The sequence below is a fragment of the Equus quagga genome, chromosome 8 (genome assembly GCF_021613505.1).
Source record: "Equus quagga isolate Etosha38 chromosome 8, UCLA_HA_Equagga_1.0, whole genome shotgun sequence".
Taxonomy (NCBI): Eukaryota; Metazoa; Chordata; class Mammalia; order Perissodactyla; family Equidae; genus Equus; species Equus quagga.
The window spans coordinates 120,044,197-120,065,841 of NC_060274.1; the positions used below are offsets into that span (position 1 = coordinate 120,044,197).

At 42.0% G+C, this 21,645-nt stretch overlaps 1 pseudogene and 2 gene segments (V, D, J or C); all 3 read left to right on the forward strand.

Moving 5' to 3' along the window:
- The first annotated feature begins 1,454 nt into the window (after positions 1-1,454).
- Positions 1,455-2,043, forward strand: LOC124243378 (probable non-functional T cell receptor beta variable 7-3). The segment is given in 2 exon segments: positions 1,455-1,560; positions 1,670-2,043. Coding segments are annotated over 2 exon segments (423 nt in total).
- A 5,709-nt stretch (positions 2,044-7,752) lies between these two features.
- On the forward strand, positions 7,753-8,288 carry LOC124243379 (T cell receptor beta variable 5-5-like; annotated as a pseudogene).
- Positions 8,289-16,730: 8,442 nt separating this feature from the next.
- Positions 16,731-17,356, forward strand: LOC124243380 (T cell receptor beta variable 11-1-like). The segment is given in 2 exon segments: positions 16,731-16,818; positions 16,920-17,356. Coding segments are annotated over 2 exon segments (486 nt in total).
- The last annotated feature ends 4,289 nt before the right edge of the window (positions 17,357-21,645 follow it).

The window sequence follows — 21,645 nt, forward strand, 5'->3', positions numbered from 1 at the left end:
GCAGGGTGATCCGTGGCCTGGCGCCAGATGAGCTGAGCTTTGAGGAAATTATTCCTATCACAAGTTGCAACAGAGACACAAAGATGGATAAACCAGGGAAGGGAGCTCTGTGAGGAGCTGTTGTTAAATGAGGGAGGGGGGAGAGGCAACTAAGTGGTCACTTCATGTATGTGAAATGTGGAGGAACAGTGTTAACTCACTTCCAAGCTGGCTCTGATCTGTTTTACTTAAGTGCTTGAAAAGTGGGATGATTTATTTCAAAGGGAAGTTAACATCTATACTATTCCTTTTTCTTGTGAGGGCTGGTGACAAAGAGAAATGGCGACACTGAAGGAGCCACAGTTTAGTTGTTTAAGGGGGTACAGTAATAAACCGCTCAGTGTCCAAGGAGAGTCTCAGTGGCAGAAACAGGTCCATTTTCCTGCTTAACCAGGTTGGAGGAATCTTCTCCTCTTTGGGAAGCATTGTGACTGTTGTTCCTCATCTGAAGGGGGCCACCAAAGAGGCTTTGAAAATTGTGCTGTAAATGAGAATGAGAAATTAATTACTCACAAAGCAGTCTGTTAGGAGCCCAAAGAATGAGTTCAATCCCCCACCCCATGTTTAATGTTTAACACTTTCCAGAATGTTAAGGGTAAAACAATCCTGACTCCTTCTGAAGGTAAGGTTTTGGAACATTTATTTATTTTAGAAGTGACTTACAAACACAGGAGGCAGCATGATAAGGAAAGAAGGACAAAAAGCAGTATGGAGATTAAATAATTAATAGAGGGAATTGCCTTTTTACATCCAGAATGAATAGAAGATTATAACTTAGGTCGATACCTGCCAAAGGACCCATTTCATCTCTCTTGGCTCTGAACTGTGAATTCAAAGTGCTCACAGGACAAGGACATGGCAATATTCCCATCCATCCCACCCCTAGATCCCAGCTCTGCCCAAGCCAGGGGCAGGGCCAGGCAAATGCAGGACAGAGGTCAGAAATAGGAAAGCTCAGAGTTAAGATGATCAAGTCAGCATTTTATACCTCAAATTTGAAGCGCTGTTGAAACATTCAGGTGGAAATGTCCAGCTGACAATGTGAAAAGAACAAGAGAAGTGAGAAGATTGGCCAGATAGGGAGTGTGGGGTCTTGGCAACAGAACACTGGAGCTCTGAGGCGTGACAACCAAGGAACCTAACAGAATCAGTGTATATTTAAATCCACTTTGAATTACCATTTTTCATTAATTCTGTGTTTCACAATTTTTCACTTTTTAACATTTCTGATTGTGAGTGACACTATTTTTTTTTTTTTATTTTCTTAGTGGTAGTTAATAGAATGGAGTATCTCAGAATTGTTGGCATCTTAGATGTAATTAATTAATGAGTTAATTAATATCAGGTAATCCTGAGGCTCAGCATGTCACTATGGGAACTGCCTGATGAGGACAAAGGGATGTCCCTCCTCCTCTGCTCATGCTCACAAGGTCCCTGACCTTGTGAACTTCCCATCTGGTCCTGACTCTACCATGGGCACCAGGATCCTTTGCTGGTTGACCCTTTGTCTCCTGGGGGCAGGTGAGTCCTCAGAAAACCAAGCAGTTTCATTGTGTGTGTGTGTGTGTGTGTGTGTGTGTGATGATTACAATTGTTTTCCTCATTCTGCTCTCAAATTCTGTCTCCACAGATCACACCAAAGCTGGAGTCTCCCAGTCCCCCAGGCACAGAGTCACAGAGAGAGGACAGGATGTCGCTTTCAAGTGTGATCCCATTTCTGGACACACCCGCCTTTACTGGTACCGACAGACACGGGGGCAGGGCCTGGAGTTTCTGATGTATTTTCAGGATGATTTTGCATCAGACACATCAGGGATGCTTAAAGATCAATTCTCTGCTGAGAGGCCTGAGGGATCCTCCCCCACTCTGAAGATCCAGCACGCAGAGCAGGGGGACTCGGCCGTGTATCTCTGCCAGCAGCTCAGCCACAGCATGGCACCGTCCCTTCCTTCCTCTCCACAAACCCTCATGTGCTACCTCTCCTCATGGCTCCCAGAATCCTGAATAAAGGAGCTGTCTGCTTTTCCTTCATCAAGGGGAACAAGTGCTTTGGGATCGGCTGTTCTTCTGACAGGAGGAGGTCAGGAAACAACCTTCCACATATTGGAACAGATGACATTGGGTAGCGATAATTTTGGCTCATGCATTTCTAGGATTCCTTTACACAGTTCAAGATTCTACACTTGGGATTGAATATTAGAGCCTAGTCTCAGGTATAATGAAATATTCTCTTGTACAACTATAAAGTTTCAGCACATTTATAATAAACTCTTATTACTGAGTGTCACTAACTCAGACCACACTCTGTCCAGGTGTGGGCTAGCCAATACAGAATCCTGTTAAGGCCATATCCAGCTACCAGCCTTGAAAATAAATAAATGAGAATCCTTAGTCAGAATTGCCATTGAAGTCAATTATCCAAGCAACTGTCACCACCACAATGCACATTAAGTATGTCCATGTATCACTTATTTATTTCTCTTGAGCATCTTGCACTCATTCTGTGTTTAATTCCCTTTGTCTCTAGTCTATTTTTTAATAGGAATCTAAATTTAGCCAGGTTTAATAAAGTGTACCCCACTTGAGAAGGTGTTAAAGGGAAGTGATTCAACGAAAGCCTGAATAACAGTTATATTGGCCATTTAGAATTCTTTGAGGTTTCCAAAGCAGTTGTACAAATTTACACTCTCATCAGAGGTAACTGGGTGTTTCATTTGGCATGCACACACATGTGCACAAACACACCCACACCCTTTGTGGATTGCTTTTTCACTCTCTTGATGTCTTTTGATAAACAGAAATTTTTAGTCCAAAATCATTCCATTTTTCCCCGTTTTTAGTTTGCATTTTGTATTTTGTTGTCTAATTTAAGAAGTTTTTCCTACTTCAAAATAGTCATGTTTTCTTATATTTCCTTCTAAATTATTTCTGTTTTAAAACTTTCACATTTATATCTGTAAAGCAAATGGAATTAATTATTTGTATATGAAATGAAGAAGGGATCAAGTTATATTTTTCCACCTGGTTACCCAAATGACCTAAAACTACTTGTTGAAGGATACTTATTTTCCTTGCCACTCTATAATATTACTCTTGTTATAAATCATTCATTGCATATATGTGGGTCTGTTTTTCTTGGATCTCCATCCTGTTACATGGTCTGTTTTGTCAGTTTTTACACTAATAACATACTATTTTATTTATTATAGCATTATAATAGGGCTTGATACCTGATAGTCTAATTCTTCAAGCTTCATCTCTTTTTATTAAAGGTTCTTGACACTATACATTTTGCACATGTGTTTTAGAATCAGCTTGTCAAATTCTTCAAGGAAAAAATGCCTTCTAGCAATTTTTTGCTTTTTGTCCCCAAGTAACTTAACTGCATCATGAAACAAAGGTAAGAATTTCAATAAGAATAAAAAATAGCTAGCAATCCCAAAGATAAAATACACAATGTCTGGCATCTAATCAAACATTGCAGGCATGCAAAGAAGCAGGAAAATACAATCCATAATGGGGAGAAAAATCAACGAATCAGTGAACAGCAAAAAAAACCCACAATGACAAACTGGCAGACAAAGGTATTAACCAGTTATTATAACCATATCCCACATGCTCAAAGTCAAGTAGAGATGGGGAAGGTATAGAAAGATCCAAGTCAAACTTCTAGAGGTAAAAATACATTTCTGTGATGAGAATACACTGGATGGGATTATCAGTAGATTAGACAATATAGAAGAAAAAATGAATGCACTGGAAGATGGAATATAAACAGTTAATAATGAAACATAGAGAGAAAAGAAAAGGACATCAGTGAGCTGTGGGACAACTTCAAGTAGTCTAATGTGTTACTTCCCAAAGGCAAGTTTTTTACATTTAAATTTCTTTATAGGATAATTGGCTGTTTGCATCAAAATAATTCCAACATACTGTGGGGTTGAAATATATATGTAAAATAAAGTGTACGACAACAACAGCAAGACAGAGCGGGGATAAATGGATAAATATCCCACCATTGTAAGGTTGTCACACTCTATGCGAAGTAGTACAGCATCACTGGAAGGTGGACTGTGTAAAGGTGGAGACGTAAACTACAAACCCTGGAGCCACCTCTAAAATTACACAACACCGTCATAGCTAATAAGGCAACAAAAGAGATAAAATGGATTATTACAGAAATGCTCCATTAATCCACAAGAAGGTATAAAAGAGAATGAAAAAGGAACAAAGAAGAGATGGGACTAATAGAAAACAAATGGCAAGACGATAGACACGAATGTAACGAGATCAATAATCACATCAAATGAAAATAGTCTAAATGCCCGAATTAAAAAGTACAGATTGTGATATTGAATAAAAAAGAAAAAAACTACTATGTGTTACCTACCAAAAATGCACTCATTTTTGGTAGGCTCAGAATGTAAAAAGTAAAAGGATGGGAAAGATGGAACATGCTAACACTCAACAAAAGATAGCAGAAGCAGTGATATTAATATCAGAGAAAGGAAATCTCAGAGCAGAGCATATCCTCTGGGATAAAGCAGGTCATATCCTAGTGATAAAAGGGTCAATCTAATAAGAGGACACAGCAATCATAAAGATTTATGCATCTAAAAACAGAGCTTCAAATACTGAAGCAAAAAGGAGAGAACTGCAAGGAGAAATAGACAAACCCACAATTACAGTCAGCCATCTCAATACCTCTCAGTAACTGATTGAACAAGTTGACAGGATAAAAGAAATCAGTAAGGATATAGAAGACATGCACAACATTATCAACCAACTTCACCTAATTGATGTTTACAGAATACTTCACCCAACAGCAGCAGAATACACGTCCTTTTCCAGGGCACACTGACCATGTGCCAGGATGGATTATAGACTCTGGGCATAAAATAAGTATCAGTAAATTTAAAAGAACTCAAATCATGCAGAGTGTGTTCTCTGACCACAGAAGCACTAAATTAGAAATCAGCAGAAAGATCTCTGGAAAAATCTGAAATATTCAGATTAAATAACATTCTAAATAGCCCAGGGGGCAAAGAACAAAACGAAAAGGAAATTTAAAGTGTTTTTAACTGAATAAAGATGAAATGATAACATATCAAAACTGGTAGGATGACATTAAAGCCGTACTTGGGGGAAAACCGAAGAACAGGAATGATCCCCTGTGCATCCTCAGGCCGGCACTGCTATGGACCAAACCAGACAAAGGCACTACAAGAAAAGAAAACTACAGACCAATATCCCTCGTGAATACTGATTAATAATCCTTTTAAGATCCAGTATGTTGAATCCAACAACATCTAAAAAGGATAAGACGTCATGACCAAGTGGAGTTTATCTCAGTAACGTGCAGTCGGTTTAAAAACTGTCAGTGCAAGTCACCACATCAAACACTAAAAACAGAAAAATCATATGATCATCTCCATAGATGCTCAAAAAAATTTGATGAAATCTAACATCCACACCTGATAAAATCTCTTAGCAAATTAGGAGTGTTTAGAAACTTCATTGCCTAATAAAAGGCATTTATGAGAAACCTACGGTTAACAGAAGATTTTTGCAAGTGGACTACCATAAGCTAAAAAATGTATATTTTAATTCCTAGATCAAACAGTAAAAGTAGCACAAAGAGGGGAAAAATAATCTTTCCAACGAATGGTGCTGGAGAAGCTGTATATCATATGAAGAAATAATGGATCTCAGTCCTTGTCTCACCCCACAATCCAGGAGAGGGCAAACTAAGACCCACAGCCTCAATCCGATCCCTGCCTGTTCGCATGCGGCCCAGAAGCCAACAGTGGTTTTCACACTGTTAAATAGTTGAAAAAATATAAAGAATAATATTTTGTGACATATGAACCTCATACAAAACTCAAATGTCACTATCCATAAATAAAGTTTTATTGGAACACAGCTGTGCTCATTCATTTGCATAATGTCTCTGGCTGCTTCTGCCCTATGACGGCCCAGTTGAGTAGCTGGGACAGAGACTGCATGGGGCACAAACCAAACATATTTACCATTGGACCTTTTACATAAAAAATATGTTCACCCCTGCCATGAGCAAAAATTCGTATGAGATGGATCAACATTCTCAATGATCTATAAAGCTTCTGAACTACAAAGCGTCTGAAAGAAAATATAGCAAATCCTCTTTATGACCTTGGAGCAGGCAAAGATTTCCTAAAGAGGACAAAAAAAATTGTCATCTTTAAAAAGTAAACTTTTCTTTATCAAAACTTTTTAAATTCTGTCCATCAAAAGATAGTAAGATAATGATTTAGGGGCTGGCCCGGTGGCATAGTGGTTAAGTTTGCAAGCTCTGCTTTGGCAGCCTGGGGTTCATGGGTTCAGATCCCAGATAGGGACCTAGCACCATTCATCAAGCCACGCTGTGACGGCATCCCACATAAAGAAGAGGAGATTGGCACAGATCTCAGATTGGCTCAGCAACAATCTTCCTCAACCCAAAAGAGGAAGATTGGCAACAGATGTTAGCTTAGGGCCATTCTTCCTCACACACATGCAAAAAATATATTTATATAGATATATAGATAGATATCCGAGAAAGGGCATGTATCCATAATATAAAGAATTCCTATAAATCAATAATAAAAAAGTCAAGTAATTCAATTTTTTAAAAAGTCAAGTAATTCAATTTAAAAAAAAAAGAGTGAAAGATTTGAGCAGGGTCTTCAAAACAGGAAAATATATAAGCAGACAGTTCCTTCTCCATGGAACTGATGGGGTTATTTCCCCAGCAGCTTGGAAGACATTTTGGCTAATGGACTTCACCCTCAGCCCACTCCAGGAAGTACCTTGGGTCCCAGAGAGCCCTTTGCCCAAGGTTCCAACCCCTTCCCAGGGCAGCTGGCATCAAATGACTGGCTGGTATCCCCTTTCCTAGAACACTAATTGATGAGACTTAGAATTATTCTAGTCTTTTTGGAAAAATATTTGCTTAGTGCCTCCCTCACGAGCACATGCTAAGGGTCAGCTTGAGAGAGGTAAGCATCAAATCAGCAAGAGCTGTGCTGTATCCTGGGTCATCCCAATGCCTAATGTAGGTGGTACCCACCTGCTTGGGCACTGTCGATGGAGCTCCTGAACAACCGGCCACGTGAGGGCGCTGTGGATCCACTGAGTGAGCCGCTGATAGCATCCCGGAGAGAGAGAGGGTTAAGGGAGAGTCAGTCTTGGCTTGGTCCCTGCATCAGGGAGATAATTTGTTGAATCAAAGTAGGTCCTGGCATATGAAGGGTTGATCATAGTCTTCTCACAAGAACTGATGTGCACTTGTGTTTGCCACAGCAGGGAACCAAGAACTTCCCTTCCATGGAGTAAGGCCTCTCTTGGAGCCTACATTTGGTGGAGAGTGTGATGGGGCTCCAGTGGGGTGGCCTGGATAATCAGAGCCAGGTGTAGTGAAAGGAGCACCTGCTCTGAGGACAGTAGAGAAGCTGTGGAGGTTGGACCCTGGCCAGACTAGCACAGCACAGCCAACTCTCCCTGCTCAAGAGGCAGGCAGACAGAGATGGGAAGACCTGGATCAGATGAGCCTGTCCATGGGATGCACAGTGCCTACAGGAGCCCACAAGGACAGTGACATCAGAAATGACATCACAAGCAAGCCCTCCAAAGGGAGAAAAGGGAGGAGCAAAACACCTGTTCTCTTCCCCGAAGGCCAGAGCCTTGAGTAGGGAGATGCTCCGTCTTGTGCTGCCTGAGTCAGCCAGGGGCACCCAGCTCCTCTGTTGTGTGGCCCTCTGTCTCCTGGAAGCTGGTGAGTCCTGAACTCAGGTGGGACATATCTTGAACCTATGACTGTTGCTGGAGTATCAGCCTCCTTCCTGCACTAGGTCTCCAGCTTCCGTCTCCTTTCTCTACAGGTCCAGTGGATGCTGGGGTCATCCAGTTCCCCAAACACCTAATCAAAGGCATGGGGGGAAAAGGCTGTTCTGAAATGCTACCTCCGCTCTGGACACAGCAGTGCTCGCTGGTTCCGGTAGGCTCTTGGGCAGGGCCCCCAGTTTCTCATCGAGAATTATGAAAAGGAGCAGGGAGAGAAGGGAAACATCCCTGACCGCTTCTCAGCTCAACAGTTCAGTGACTATAGCTCTGAGTTGGACGTGAGCTCCTTGGAGCTGGAAGACTCAGCCTTGTATCTCTGTGCCAGCAGCTCAGGCACAGCCCTGTGGAGCTCCCGGCTCCAGGTACTCAAACCTTCCTGTCCCAGCTGAGCATGTGATGGGGGAGTGAGGAGGCCTTAGCCAAGTCCCAAGGATGCTTCTAGTTCTCCTCTAACACCCTCTCTTCCTTGCCGAGCTCAGGCAGAGCAATCCTGAACATTCGGGCCCCAGCATCACTGAGTATTCTCACATCTCTGCGATCACCTTCCAAGTCCTAGAGAATGGCAGGAGTTCCTACTCTGTGATAGACTGTAGGTGAACTTTATGTGTTTTAATGCCAGGTAGATATCAGTGTGCCCACTGTATAGACAAGGAGATCTCAGTATATCACTTTAGAGATAGAAAGCTATCGCTAATAGACTTTCCAAATATTTCATATTTAAAGTGTCAGAGGCAGGAGTCAAGCCTACATCTCCACGCCTCCAAAATCAATGTTCCCCTAAATTCCACAGTGTTCCCCTGGGCCTTGGTCAATAAGATATAGCAGAGCACTGTCTCTGGCATTTCAAGGCCAGCTGAGCTGTGGTGGGGAAGTGACCCATCATGGTGTGTGGCCACTATAGCTTATTGCCTGCCAATGTCTAGGACATATAACTTCAAGCCAGAGAATGTGTGTTTGTCCCATCATCGTTCCATATACAGTGGGGCCATTATATCCTCTACTACAGGAGAGAAGTGTCTATGGGGATTTACAAAGTATCAGAGGATTCAGCCAAGGAAACAGAAGCCCTCCAGCAATTTCAGGCACAATGGGAGTTAATACAGGGAATTACTGCTTCTAAACCATTGGAAGTTCTGGAGGAGGGAGGGTCTCCGAAGGCCGCAGCTTGCTCTCAGGTCCACCACTTGTGGTCAGAAAATCTGAAATGCTACTTGTGCCCAGGTTAGGGAGTGAAGAAAACAGCTGAGAGTCACAGGTATTAAATGTATGGTGTAGACATTTGCAGCCTGAAGGTACAAGTTTATTAGTGAACACAGACGACAGCTTTCATTCTACTACTTTGATGTGAACTTATAGAGAATTCCCTTATTTATCACTCATTTCTCTGTACCGTATACTTAAGTACACTGTTTCAATTAATTTTCTTAAGAACCACATGAGATAGAACAATTTATCCACATTACAACGAAAAACTGATTGTAACAGAATTTAGATAATTTGTTAAAAGAGGCACAGCCACCAACTATGAGAACTGGCACTCAGCCATAGCCAATCCTGATTTCCCCCATGCTTTATCACCCCACCCTCCTGCTTTTGGGTAGAGGGAAACGCCTTCAGAATTGAACACTGACCCAGAAGTCCCTTTCTGAAACCCTGGCTCTGACACACATCGTTTGCACAATGTCTCTCACCTGGGAGGCTATGCACTGAAGAGGATGGAGCTCCGACTTCAAAGGCCTTGATCTGTTCGTATTATGACCTGCCTTAAGCCGGTGACTTGGAAAATATTTATCTGAGTTTTCTATTTGTTAACTGAGAACAATAAAATGTGTGTTGCCGAGATTTTATGGAAGCAAATAAAAAAAGTTACCTAATATAAAGTATAGGCTCAAGAAAGCTTAGTTCCCTATTACCTCTCTGACGGATCTCTGGTCTAGCACAATTGTTTACTATGTGCGATTCTGGGATCAAAGGCAGGTGTGGGTGACTTTTGCCTCAGTCACCTGTGTTCCCGACACAAAGTCATCTGAAATGCAAATACAGTCGTCTGATCATTTATGATGTGAAATTAATTACAAAGTGTCGCCTCTTAAGGCAAAATAAAAATAAGACCCACGACAGCGCTTCCTAGTTGATATTAATTCTGATATGAAAGAAAGTGTGGTGCTTCTAGAAATTGTGGCTTCAGAGCAATTGGAGATCACACAAAAGATCTGGCAGATGAAGGGACAGTTTCATTTGAAGAGAGACCATCGTAGAGGGGCCTCTCATGCCTTCCATCACATCCTCGGCCCACCTCTGATTTCAGCCACAGCTACAGGGACAGTTACATCCAAGTCTGCGTCCATTCACCTTGTACCGACAGCCCCCCACATGCCCACCAGGAGTCCCTCTGCTTTCTGGCCTAGTGCCTTCTCTATGTCATAGGAGTCCACTTGGCCCGCACATGAGGGCAGCCAGAGCTGCAGGTGCTAATACTCAGGGTGGGAGAAAAGCTCCAGGCTCTACATTCAGGTAGACAATCCTGAAGGCATTCCATGTGCTTCTCAGCAGTTTCCAAGGAATCCATCTTTTGCTCCAGCGCAACTTCAACATGGCACCTTCATGCTGCTTTTCCCCTTCCCCGTTTCATTCTCCCTGCTTTCTTACTCCTGTCTCCTGGGATCGTTTCCCAAATAAACTGCTTGCACTTAAGTCCTGGACTCAAGACTTTGCCTCCAGGGGCAGCCTAAACCGTGACAGTGATAGAATGACATGACCATTGGAAGACACTCCCCTTTGGAAGAAACTGACATTTTTCTTTCATTCATATTGCCATCCATTCACTCAAATTCTTATAATAACATAGATGAGTAAATCTTTTGTGAGTACATTTGGGTTATTTTGAATTTCCAACAGACTCGCATGGTTCCCGCTCCCTTAAAGCTGTGAACCTATTTGTAACTGTATGGGCTAGGATTATGTTTACAGAAGTAGAGTCTACCTGGACTCAGAAATCTATTTATTCCTTTCTTCATTCATTCACCAAATACATGTGGGATGCAGGTGCAGAGTAGATCCAGGTTTTGTGGGGCCTAAAGCTTATAAAAATTTAGGGTCCTCTTTAGAAAAGAGAACAGAAAAAGTTTTCAAAGTCCTGAAAAAGTTCTGTGCAAGTGAGAAGGCCTGAAGTTCTTCTTCACTGACTTTATAGCCAATCCACCCTCCGTGTGTAGGTACTGTTCCAGATTCTTGGGAAACGCTAGTGCAAAAAAATCAGAAACAGACAAAGCTTCAAGATGAAGTGTATGTTTTCTACAACACCAAATTTGTGACTCAATAATTACTAATTAATTTAAAAATAAATTTAAAAAGAGATATTCCTGCAAAATGCTTATCTCCCTAAAGAAATTAGGATATTGTTGATCATACCTTATTATAAGAACAGTCCTCAGATGTCTGGGATTCCAGGTACCCTACCCCAAACAAAGTGAGTCCTAGCTGAAAAACGCCCCTTTTGTTGCACTGAGCCAGCCATGGGCTGTAGGCTCCTTTGCTCTGTGGCTCTTGGTCTCCTGGAACCAAGTGAGTCCTGGGCGTAAATGGGTTTGCCAGGATCCAAACACAAGCCATTCCATGTGGAGCTACATCAGCTTCCTCCTTGCCTCTGATTTCTGATTTAGTGTCCTTTCTCACTGTTGTGTGCTTGTAGGAATCAAGCATCGAGAAGTGCAGTCCCAGAAATAGGGAAGCCTCACACTGAGATATGACCTACAGATGGAACAGCAGTGTGCACAGGTACTGACTAGCTGTGAGCTTTGAACTATGGCAAATTTATGACTCAGTCAATGTTCTCTCATTTGGTGGGTGCAAGACCTTCTGAATGGAGACAGAACATTTCCCAGTGACCACAGAGACATCAGAAATGTGTACCACTGGGAATAGCTCATCCACATTGCTAACAACCACCCTCTCTTTTTCACAGAAATCACAGTAGCTTGGGCTTCAGTGGTCCACTCCTCCATGGCCTCACCTGAAACAGAGGGAAGAATCTTGCCCATGAGAACATAGAGGCCTGAGCACAGATGACAGGGCTCCCATGAGTCGGTGAATTCTGAGACAATATCAAACCATTCTTCAAATTCCAGTGACCCTGACCTTGAGACTGAAAATTTTCTAGACATTAAGTGGGTTTTAAATTGAGAAGATCACTGTAAGCTGACATTCAATTATCTATAATTTAGGTGAAAAGAAAAGCTAAGAAAAGGTATTTGGATGCAAATTTTGAGCAGAGAAGTCACAAAAGTACCAAGACTGCCATGAGAATGTTTCTCAGTCAACAGAAATATTATGAAAAATTTTAGTAGTATACAAATAAGGACTTGTATCATTATGGGAATAAAATATGCAGAGGAACAAATTTCCTTACTAATGGTCAGGGGAAAACAAATATACTTATAAGATTTCTTCAAAAAACAGACTTCAAAATTGTTCCTATTCCATTACACATTCAATTGTGTATATATGTAAACAATTGATTTATTCCTGTGGGAAAGGGGCGTGGCAGGTTAGCTCTGCAGCACAAGCATTGGTCAGGGATGCTGGCATCATTGAGACATCAAGAGCCCAAATTATTTCCCCAAAACAGAGCTGAAAGACACGAGATTCTGCCCTGAATCTGAAATGGGCACCAGGCTCTTCTGCTGTGCGGCTCTTTGTTTCCTGTGGACAGGTGAGTACTGGTCATAGGTGGGTTTCTTTCTCTGGATTCCCGAGACCTCAATCCAAGTCTTCCTCTTGAGATGACAACATCAGGCTCTGTCCCTCTCTATTACAGGACACATGGATGCTGGGACTAGAATCACGCAGAGTCTGAGACATAGGATCACAGGAACAGGGAAGAGGGTGACTCTAAGATGTCACCAGACTCAGAACCATGACTGCATGTACTGGTATCGACAAGACCTGGGACATGGGCTGAAGCTAATCCATTATTCATCTGGGATAGGAAGCACTGACAAAAGAGAAGTCCCCAGAGGGTACAGCATCTCCAGATCAAATACAGAGAATTTCCCCCTCATGGTGGTGTCTGCTACCTACCCCCTCCTAGACATCTGTGTACTTTTGTGCCAGCAGTTACTCCACAGCACTGCACAGCCGCCTCGTTTCTGCACATAAAGTGTAGTTAGAAAGACTGAGGGTGCCCTGTGCTCATGAGGCCTGACCCAAAGCCCAGGAAGCCCCTGTCTCCACAGGAATCACAGATGTCCTGCCAGCATGGGGGCCTACCAGCAGTGGGCGATATGACGCTGAGTGTGGAAGTCTATCCCTAAGCCACTCTCAGCCTGACCATAGGTCACCTCAACATCCTCATCTTGCTGGTTCTCTCTTCTGCAGATCTCAATCTTTCTGCATGCAGAAAGGAAAATGTATCTCTAGTTGAGGTACATGAAGATTCCCTTGATAATCTAAAACCTCCACATTCTTCCCTCCACTATGGGCTTCAGTGACTTCCTCATCTACCCCTTCCATACCCTCTACTACCTTCCACTTACAGTCATGAACCTTCACTCATATGGTCTCTGCTGCTGGCAGCCTTTCTTCTCTGAGACAATAGACCTACAAGGTCCTATAATGTTTGCCCTCCACCTATCTCTTCACCATCGTCGTGGACAAGTTCCCCTGGCTCTGTCTGCTTCAGCCACACTAATCTACATTTGGTTGGTTCCTCATATGTGCCATGTTCTTTTATACCCTAGACGTCTTTTTTATAGGCTATTTCTTCTGCAGTGAACATAAGTCCCTCAGTCTTATTTCTAGGATCTCTACTTCACTCCTTACACACACAAAAAATATTTCTGGCATACTTATAAAAAGTAAAACTTAAATTTTACTAAGAGAATTTAAGAAAAGTGTTTTTAGGCACTCATTCAAAGAAAGATTTTTTTTCGTGGAGACACAAAAGAACACAAACTACATGGATAAATATTTATATTTTCAGTTTCATTAAGTTAATTTTGTGTACATCAAAACATGCAATAAAAAATGAAAAGGTAAGTCACAGACTGGGAAAAGACATGATGAATGCAGACAAATGGTCAAGAATCAGTGTGACAGAGACCATTCCTGCTCACCCAATCCCCGTGGCTCCTCTGGCATTCCCAGCCTCACCTGCAGTTGGAGGGTTGGGAACCTCTGACCAGGTTCTGACAATTGGATGTGGGTAAAAATTAGGTAAGCCAGTTCCAACCCTTGTCCTTAAAAATATCCTGTGACGCTGTGTTGGGGGTCCCCAATGCAGTCCCAAGTTTGGAGATTCTCTAGAATGACTCATGGGATATGGCATATAGTTGTGATCATGGCTAAGATTTATCAGTGACACAGTAAATACTCAGTGGCAGATCATAAGGGAAAAAGATACAGGTGGAGTCTGGAGGAATCCACATGCAGGCTTCCTGAGGCTCTTTTCCTCCTTGGAGGGGTCACAGGGAGCTCATGCTTCCCTCAGCAACAGAAATGCAGCAACATGAGTGCAATTTTTCTTCCAAGGGAGCCATTAGGGACCTGGTGCTCAAATTTTTATCAGGACTGCATCACACGGGCACCCACTGCCCATCACGCACTAAAAGTTTAGTCTCCCGGAAGGAAATCCGGTGTTCAGGATAAACTGTGTTGTTTGCACTCACAGTCTAGGGACAAAGAGCCACCTTTCTCAGTTAGGAAAGTTTACATCAGTGTAGGCAGCTGGTTACCACCAAATTCCCCCATCCCAGCCGAAGGCCAGTCTCTCAGGCAGGGTTCTCTAAGCACGGCGGTCTCTGGTCTGCTGTGTACAGGCTTCTCTGCACAGACCCCTCAGCTCTCTTTTCAATGCCTTGCTGAACTTAGAAGGTACCTGTTACAGGTTGCCTGATTACCATACGGAAGCAGCCTGGCTCAGTGGATCATAATTTGATGGACAAACACTGAAGAAAGCTCTTCATGCTGTCTTTGTGGTCATGAGAAACAGAGCTTTATAGAGTAAAACCACTGAGATTTTAGGATTTGTTTTTCTTTGTTTTCTGTAGCTTAGCTGATCTTGTCTAATAGAGCTAGTATCTAGAATGAATAATAATTCTTATTACTTAATAAGAAAAGGACAACTCAATAAAAATGGCAATACTTCATCCAGGTAGTTCACAGAAGAATAAACTAAATTATCACTAAACATATGAATAGATTCTCAGCCTGACTTAGAATCAAAGTGTTGCAAACTGGACAATATGGTATGAATTCAAACTTACCAGACAAGAAAATTTTCGAAAGAGTGACAATCTGAAATTTGTGTAAAGGTATGGAGTAGTGGAACTCTCTTACCCTACAAAAGAAGATTACAGCTATAACAGTAACTCTTTTGGGGATATGCTCCAACATACATCACTTCTAGAAAAATTATCAAATTATTCAATTAACTTAGGTTCTGTTTATATGATGGTGATCCATATTTTTTTAACTTTTTTAAGATTGTGGTTATATATATAACAAAATTTGTCAGTTTAAACATTTTTAAATGTACAATTCTGTGGCATTAAGCACATTCACAATGTGCAGCCATCACCGCTTTCTATTGCCAAAATGTGTTTCATCATCTCAAACAGAAAATCTGAACCTATTCTCCGTTTACGGCCCCCTCCCCCACTAGGCCCTGGGAACCTCTCATCTATTTTCGGTCTGTGTGAACTTGCCTATTCTAGATAGTGGATATATTTGGAATCATACAATATTCCTCCTACTGTGTCTGGAGTATTTCACTCAGTGTGATGCTGTCAAGGTCCGTCATGCTATAACATGTATCAGAATCTTTTTCCTTTGTGTGGCTGAATAATATTCCACTATGTAGATATACCACCTTCTGAACATCTACTCATCGCTTGATGGACATTTGAGTTGTTTTCTCCTTTTGGCTATTGCGAATAATTCTGCACTGACATTGATCAACAAGTATCTCTTTGAGTTTCTGTCTTCAGTTCTTTGGGTTATAAACCTAGGAGTGCAATTGCAGGGTCATATGGTAATTCTATGTTTAACTTTTTGAGTAATTGCCAAGGTGATTCTCTCAGCAGCTGTACTATTTTACATTCTCATCAGCAATGCATGAGGGTTCCAATTTCTTCCCATCTTCACTAATACTTGTTTCTTTTCTTTAATAGCCATCCTAGTAAGTTTGAAGTGGAATGTCCTTGTTGTTTTGATCTGCATTTCCCTATGACTAATGGTGTTAAGCATCTTTTCATGTGCTTATTGACCATTTTCATATCTCTTTGGAAGTGACATATTTTTTGTCTGACTGTTTTTCAGAGTTTCTCTCTGTCTTTATATTTTAGCAGTTTTACTGTGATAAGGCTAAATGAGGTTGAGGATGAGCTTCACTTGGGAGCTTGCTTATCAATAATGATTTTAGTGTATATAATACTTCTGAAACATTTTAACATACTGTAGGAGAGACAAAATGAGTAAATGTATTGATATTATTGGGAACGAGGGTACTTATTAAGAGAAAGGAGTATAATTAAGAACCAGGAAAATATGAGGTAAAAATGTTGTGTTGATTTGGAGGTATCAATATGCACTTACAATTTTAAACATATTTCCTAACTCTATCCAAGGAAAGGTGTAAGAAACAATTCAAAAGCCAATTGTCTAATTGTTTTATTTTCTTTGTGGTTGTGCTCCCAGTAGCAATGAGCAAATCTACTGCACAGTATTTGATGTTTCAGACTGTGGGTATTTGTGGAGACAGTGACGTCACTACAGGAACTACCTCGTAAGGCCAAAAGGGACATCTCTCCTCCTCTGCTCATGCTCACAAGGACCTGAACTGCTGAACCTCCTGTTCCTATTCTGACCCTGAAATGGGCACCAGGTTCCTCTGTTGGGTGACCATCTGTCTCTTGGGAGCAGGTGAGTCCTACAGATGCCAAGATCTCTGCATTTTATCTTTCCAGTGATTATTACAATCATTTCCTTTTTCCATTTTCAAATTCTGTCTTTTTCCCCTACAGAACTCACTGAAGGTGGAGTCACTCAGTCTCCCAGACACAAGATCACAGGAAAAGGACAGGCTGTGGCTTTGTGGTGTGACCCTATTTCTGGCCACCGTGCCCTTTACTGGTACCAGCAGACCCTGGGACAGGGCCTGGGTCTTCTGATTAGCTTTGAGGATGAGGCTGTAGCAGATGATTCACAGCTGCCTAAGCATCGGTTTTCTGCAGAGAGGTCCAAAGGAGGAGACTCTACTCTCCAGATCAAGCCTGCAGAGCTGGGGGACTCAGCCGTGTATTTCTGTGCTAGCAGCTTAGCCACAGCACTGCAGAACCCCTTCCTTCCTGTGCACAAAGCATCATGGTTCTCCTCTGTCTATTCAGCTCATGGAGGCTCTAAACAGAGCCCTTCCCTTATTCCTCACGATCAGGGGAAAGAAGTGGGCTTGCAGAGATAAGCTGGCATGCATATAAAGGGAGAACATGAATATTTCTTGAAACATGAGGGCTGAAATGTTTGCAAATAATTATGACTCAGGGATTTGAAGTACTTCTTGATGAGGACTCAAAGATGAAAAACTGAAAGTAACTGATCACAGACTCAGCCCTCAGGGGCTAGGGATGATTGCTCTCCTATAAAAATATGCCATCATGAAACATGCTCAATAAACATTAATAATATAGATGGTGATGAGATGAGAGTAGTGAACAGTGGGCTTTCCCTCTGTGGTTGTATCACCATCTAAACTATTTGAATGGATATCCTTCACTCTCAAGCCTCTTCTCAGGAAGTTTTCTGCCTCAAAGTCTCAACACATAGTTTGTGTTTGGAAAACATTTTTTTCCTGTTTTTGTAGAATTGCATTGATAGTAATGATGTTATTGATGATGATGATAATTTCAGCTATTTTATTCAGCCATTTTCCTCTTCAAAGGAATACACACAGATGGATATCCTGGCAACTAGTCCCAAATCATAGCTCAAAACTAATTCTTTGTTCTCCAGAGAGTTCTAACTCTTCAAGGTAACCAGCACAGCTCAACATTATCTCTAGGCTGAGCAACCCAGTTCAGAGGCTGTTGAGAACACTTCCATCTGTCTGCCTTAGTGTCTTAAAAAAGCTCCTTAGTGCTTTAAAATATTCTTCAGTAAGAACTTCTGGAGGGGACGGTGTCAAGAAGGAAGCATAGGTGGACTCTGAACTCACCTACTCCCACAGACACAATGAAGTTACAACTACTCTTGGAAAAATTACCCCTCAGAATGGAAAACTGGATATTAAGAACTCCTAGGGATGGTACTGACTGAGGTAGAAGAGGCAGAAATTCTTCCAGAGAGGAAAAAACCCCCTTCCAGCTGTGATGTTTCACAGCTGGGCAGGAGCAACCTTAAGGTACGAAGACTTCACTGGAAGAGTGGCGATCTGAGCAGGGAAGTGTTACCACAATAAGCAGCTTTTGGACTCAGCACAACTGAGATGAGTGACATAATGCCTAGCTTTGATGGTTATGAACTACATTGGGGAATACCCACAAGAAAAGCTATTGGACATAGGGGAAAGAAAATCCTGCTCTCAACGTGCCTACACAGAAATTTACCCATTGAGGAAAGCTCCTAATATCACGTGAAAGAAAGGTGCACAGTACTTTGCTGAAAAGAGACTCATCTGACAGTCTCTGGCTGCACCTCAGTGAGAAGTGAGACCTCTGCAGGGACTGAGACATTGGAGGCAGCCATTATTGTGACCTAGTACAGGTGTGCTGATGTAGATGCTGGCAGATGCCATTGGAGGTCTTCCCCTGGCCTGTTAGGGCAGAGGTCTGCCCCACCCACTAGAGCACTGATTTAATCCAGCTTAGCCAGGGCAGGCAGTCTGCCCTAGGGACTGGCCCCACACAACAGTAAGACCTTGGGCAACTTATGGGTGTGCTTAGATGGGGTGGCTTGAACCTCTGCAGCCAGGGGAGTGGGTCTGCCTCTGTGAGGTAGGGTGTGCTCAAGGGGAAGGCTTTATTGATGGAGTATGTGGAGCCTCTGCAGCAGGGCAACTGGGTTGGCTTCAGTTGGCCAAGGAACCAACATGGGACAGGAGTGTGTTGATGGGGTGTGTCATCCTATGGGCAATGGGGCTTGTCAGCTGCAGCAGACTTGTGCTTCTCAAACAGCCATAGTGGGGATGAGCCCCACCTTCTAAAGCCTGAAACAAGTGAGTGCTCCTGTGCCTGGGGCCAGCCCTACTCAGCTGCAATTCTGAGAAAGCTGATAACAGCCTTGCAGGCTGGGGGTCTAAAACAATTGCAAGCCCCTGAGCCTAGAAACCAGCTACACTGAGGACCTATTCATTTAACAGAAAACTGCAACAGCTATGTGCTATTAGACCTTGCAGCTAGCTGTCCTGGGGTTCCCCATGTCTGATAAAGTGACTGGAAAGACCATAGCAGCCACATGCAGCTGAGCATTACAACCACCTGGCAAGGGGACAGCCTAGACTCCCCAGACACCTGCAGCAAGAGCAATGCTGCCATAACAGAAGGACACATGTAGTACACACCAAGAACACCCCTGTAACATTTGAAACTAGTGACAAGAGGGAAGCACTCTGCTGGGCCTCATAAGCCATATCTTATGTAAGGCTACCTCTCCAAGATTGGGAGACATAGCTGACCTACCTAATACATAGATATAAGCACAGAGAAAGAGGCAAGATGAGGAGACAAAGGAATATAGTCAAAGTAAGAGGACAGGACAAAATCTGAGAAAAATAAGTAAATGAAACAGAAATAAACAATCTACCTGACAAAGAGTTCAAGCAAAAATTCATAAAGATGCTTACTGATCTTGGCAGAAGAATGGATAAACTCAGTGAGAACTTCAACAAAGAATTGGAAATTATAAAAAAGAGACAATCAGAAATGAATACAATACTGGAAATGAAAATTCACTAAAGGGACTCAACAGCAGAGTAGATAATACAGAAGAACAGATGAGCAAGCTGGACAAAAGACTAAAGGAAATAACCCAAGCCAAACAGATAACGGAAAAAAGAATTACAAAGAATGAAGACAGTCTAAGTCATCTCCAGGACAACATCAAGCACACTAACATCCATATTATACATGTCCCAGAAGGAGAAGAGAGAGATAAATGGGCAGAGAATCTATTTGAAGAAATAATAGCTGAAAACTTTCCTAACCTAAAGAAAGAAGCAGACATCCAGGTACAGGAAGCATAAAGACCACTAAACAAGATAAACCCAAAGAGGCCCAAATCAAGACACATTAAGATGTCAAGAATTAAAGATAAAGAGAGAATCTTAAAAGCCACAAGAGAAAGACAACAAGTTACATACAAAAGAAACCACATAAGCCATAATGCTGATTTCTCAGCAGAAATCTCACAGGCTCGAAGGGAGTGACACCACAAATTTAATGTGCTGAAATGACGAAACCGACAGCCCAGAATTCTCTAATTGGCAAGGTTATCATTCATAATTGATGGAAAGATAAAGAGTTACCCAGACAAGCAAAAACTAAACGAGTTTATAACCAAGAAAATAGCTTTACAAGAAATGCTAAAGGGACTTATTCAAGTGGAAAAGCGAACACTACAAATAGGAATAAGAAAATTATCAAAAAAAAGCAATAAAATCACTGGTAAAGGCAAAAATACAATAAAGGTAGCAGATCAACCAGCTATGAAGCTATTATGAAGGTCAAAAGACAAAAGTACTAAAATTGCCTATTTCCCTGATAAGAGGGTAACCGATATACATCTTAGGCTACCAAACAAGTCTGTTCTGCCACAGGCCCAGTTGGGCTAGGGTGGCAGGATATCTTGCCAAGAGATGGAAGAAATGACCCAGAGACTGCGAATGAGACATATATATTTATGGGGTCCTACTTATGGGAGCATGTCCAGTGGCGGCTGGATGGATGAAAGTGTGCACCCGCAACCACACCCTAATAGAAGCTTACTTAAGTAGGCAGAGGAACAAAGGCTGCATACTTGCCAAAGGGCTGTCCTTGGTACGACCAGTGTTCTCAGGAACAGTAGCTCACATGGAGGGTCTCTGTGTCCCTGTAAGATGTGATGTTCTTCTAGTGGGACAAGGGAGGATCCAGGCTGGCCAGGCCCATATCGATACAAATCCCGGTAGCTAGGCTGCCAGAAGGACACATGGTTGCAATGGGCCTGGGGGCTTTTGCTGAACAAGCAAGACCCAGTCTGTACGAGTCTCAATAAATTTAAGATTGAAATAATACCGAGCATCTTTTCTGATCACAATGGTATGAAACTAGAAATCAACTACAGGAAGAAAATTGGAAAAGCCACATATCTGTGGAGATTAAACAAAATGCTACTGAACAACGATTAGATCAATAAAGAAATAAGAGGACAAATCAAAAAATACCTGAAGACAATTGGAAATGAAAATACAGCATGCCAAAATCTATGGGATAAAGCAAAAGCGGTTTTAAGAGGGAGGTTTATAGCAATACAGGCCTACCTCAACAAACAAGAAAAATATCAAATAAACAATCTAGCAGTGCACATAAAGGAACTGGAAAAAGAACAAACAAAGCCCAAAATTAGTAGAAGGAAGGAAATAATAAAGATAAGAGCAGAAATAAATGAAATAGAGACTAAAAAACAATAGGAAAAATCAATTAAACTAAGAGTTGCTTCTTTGAAAAGATACAGAAAATTTATAAGCCTTTGGCCAGACTCATCAATAAAAAAGAGAAG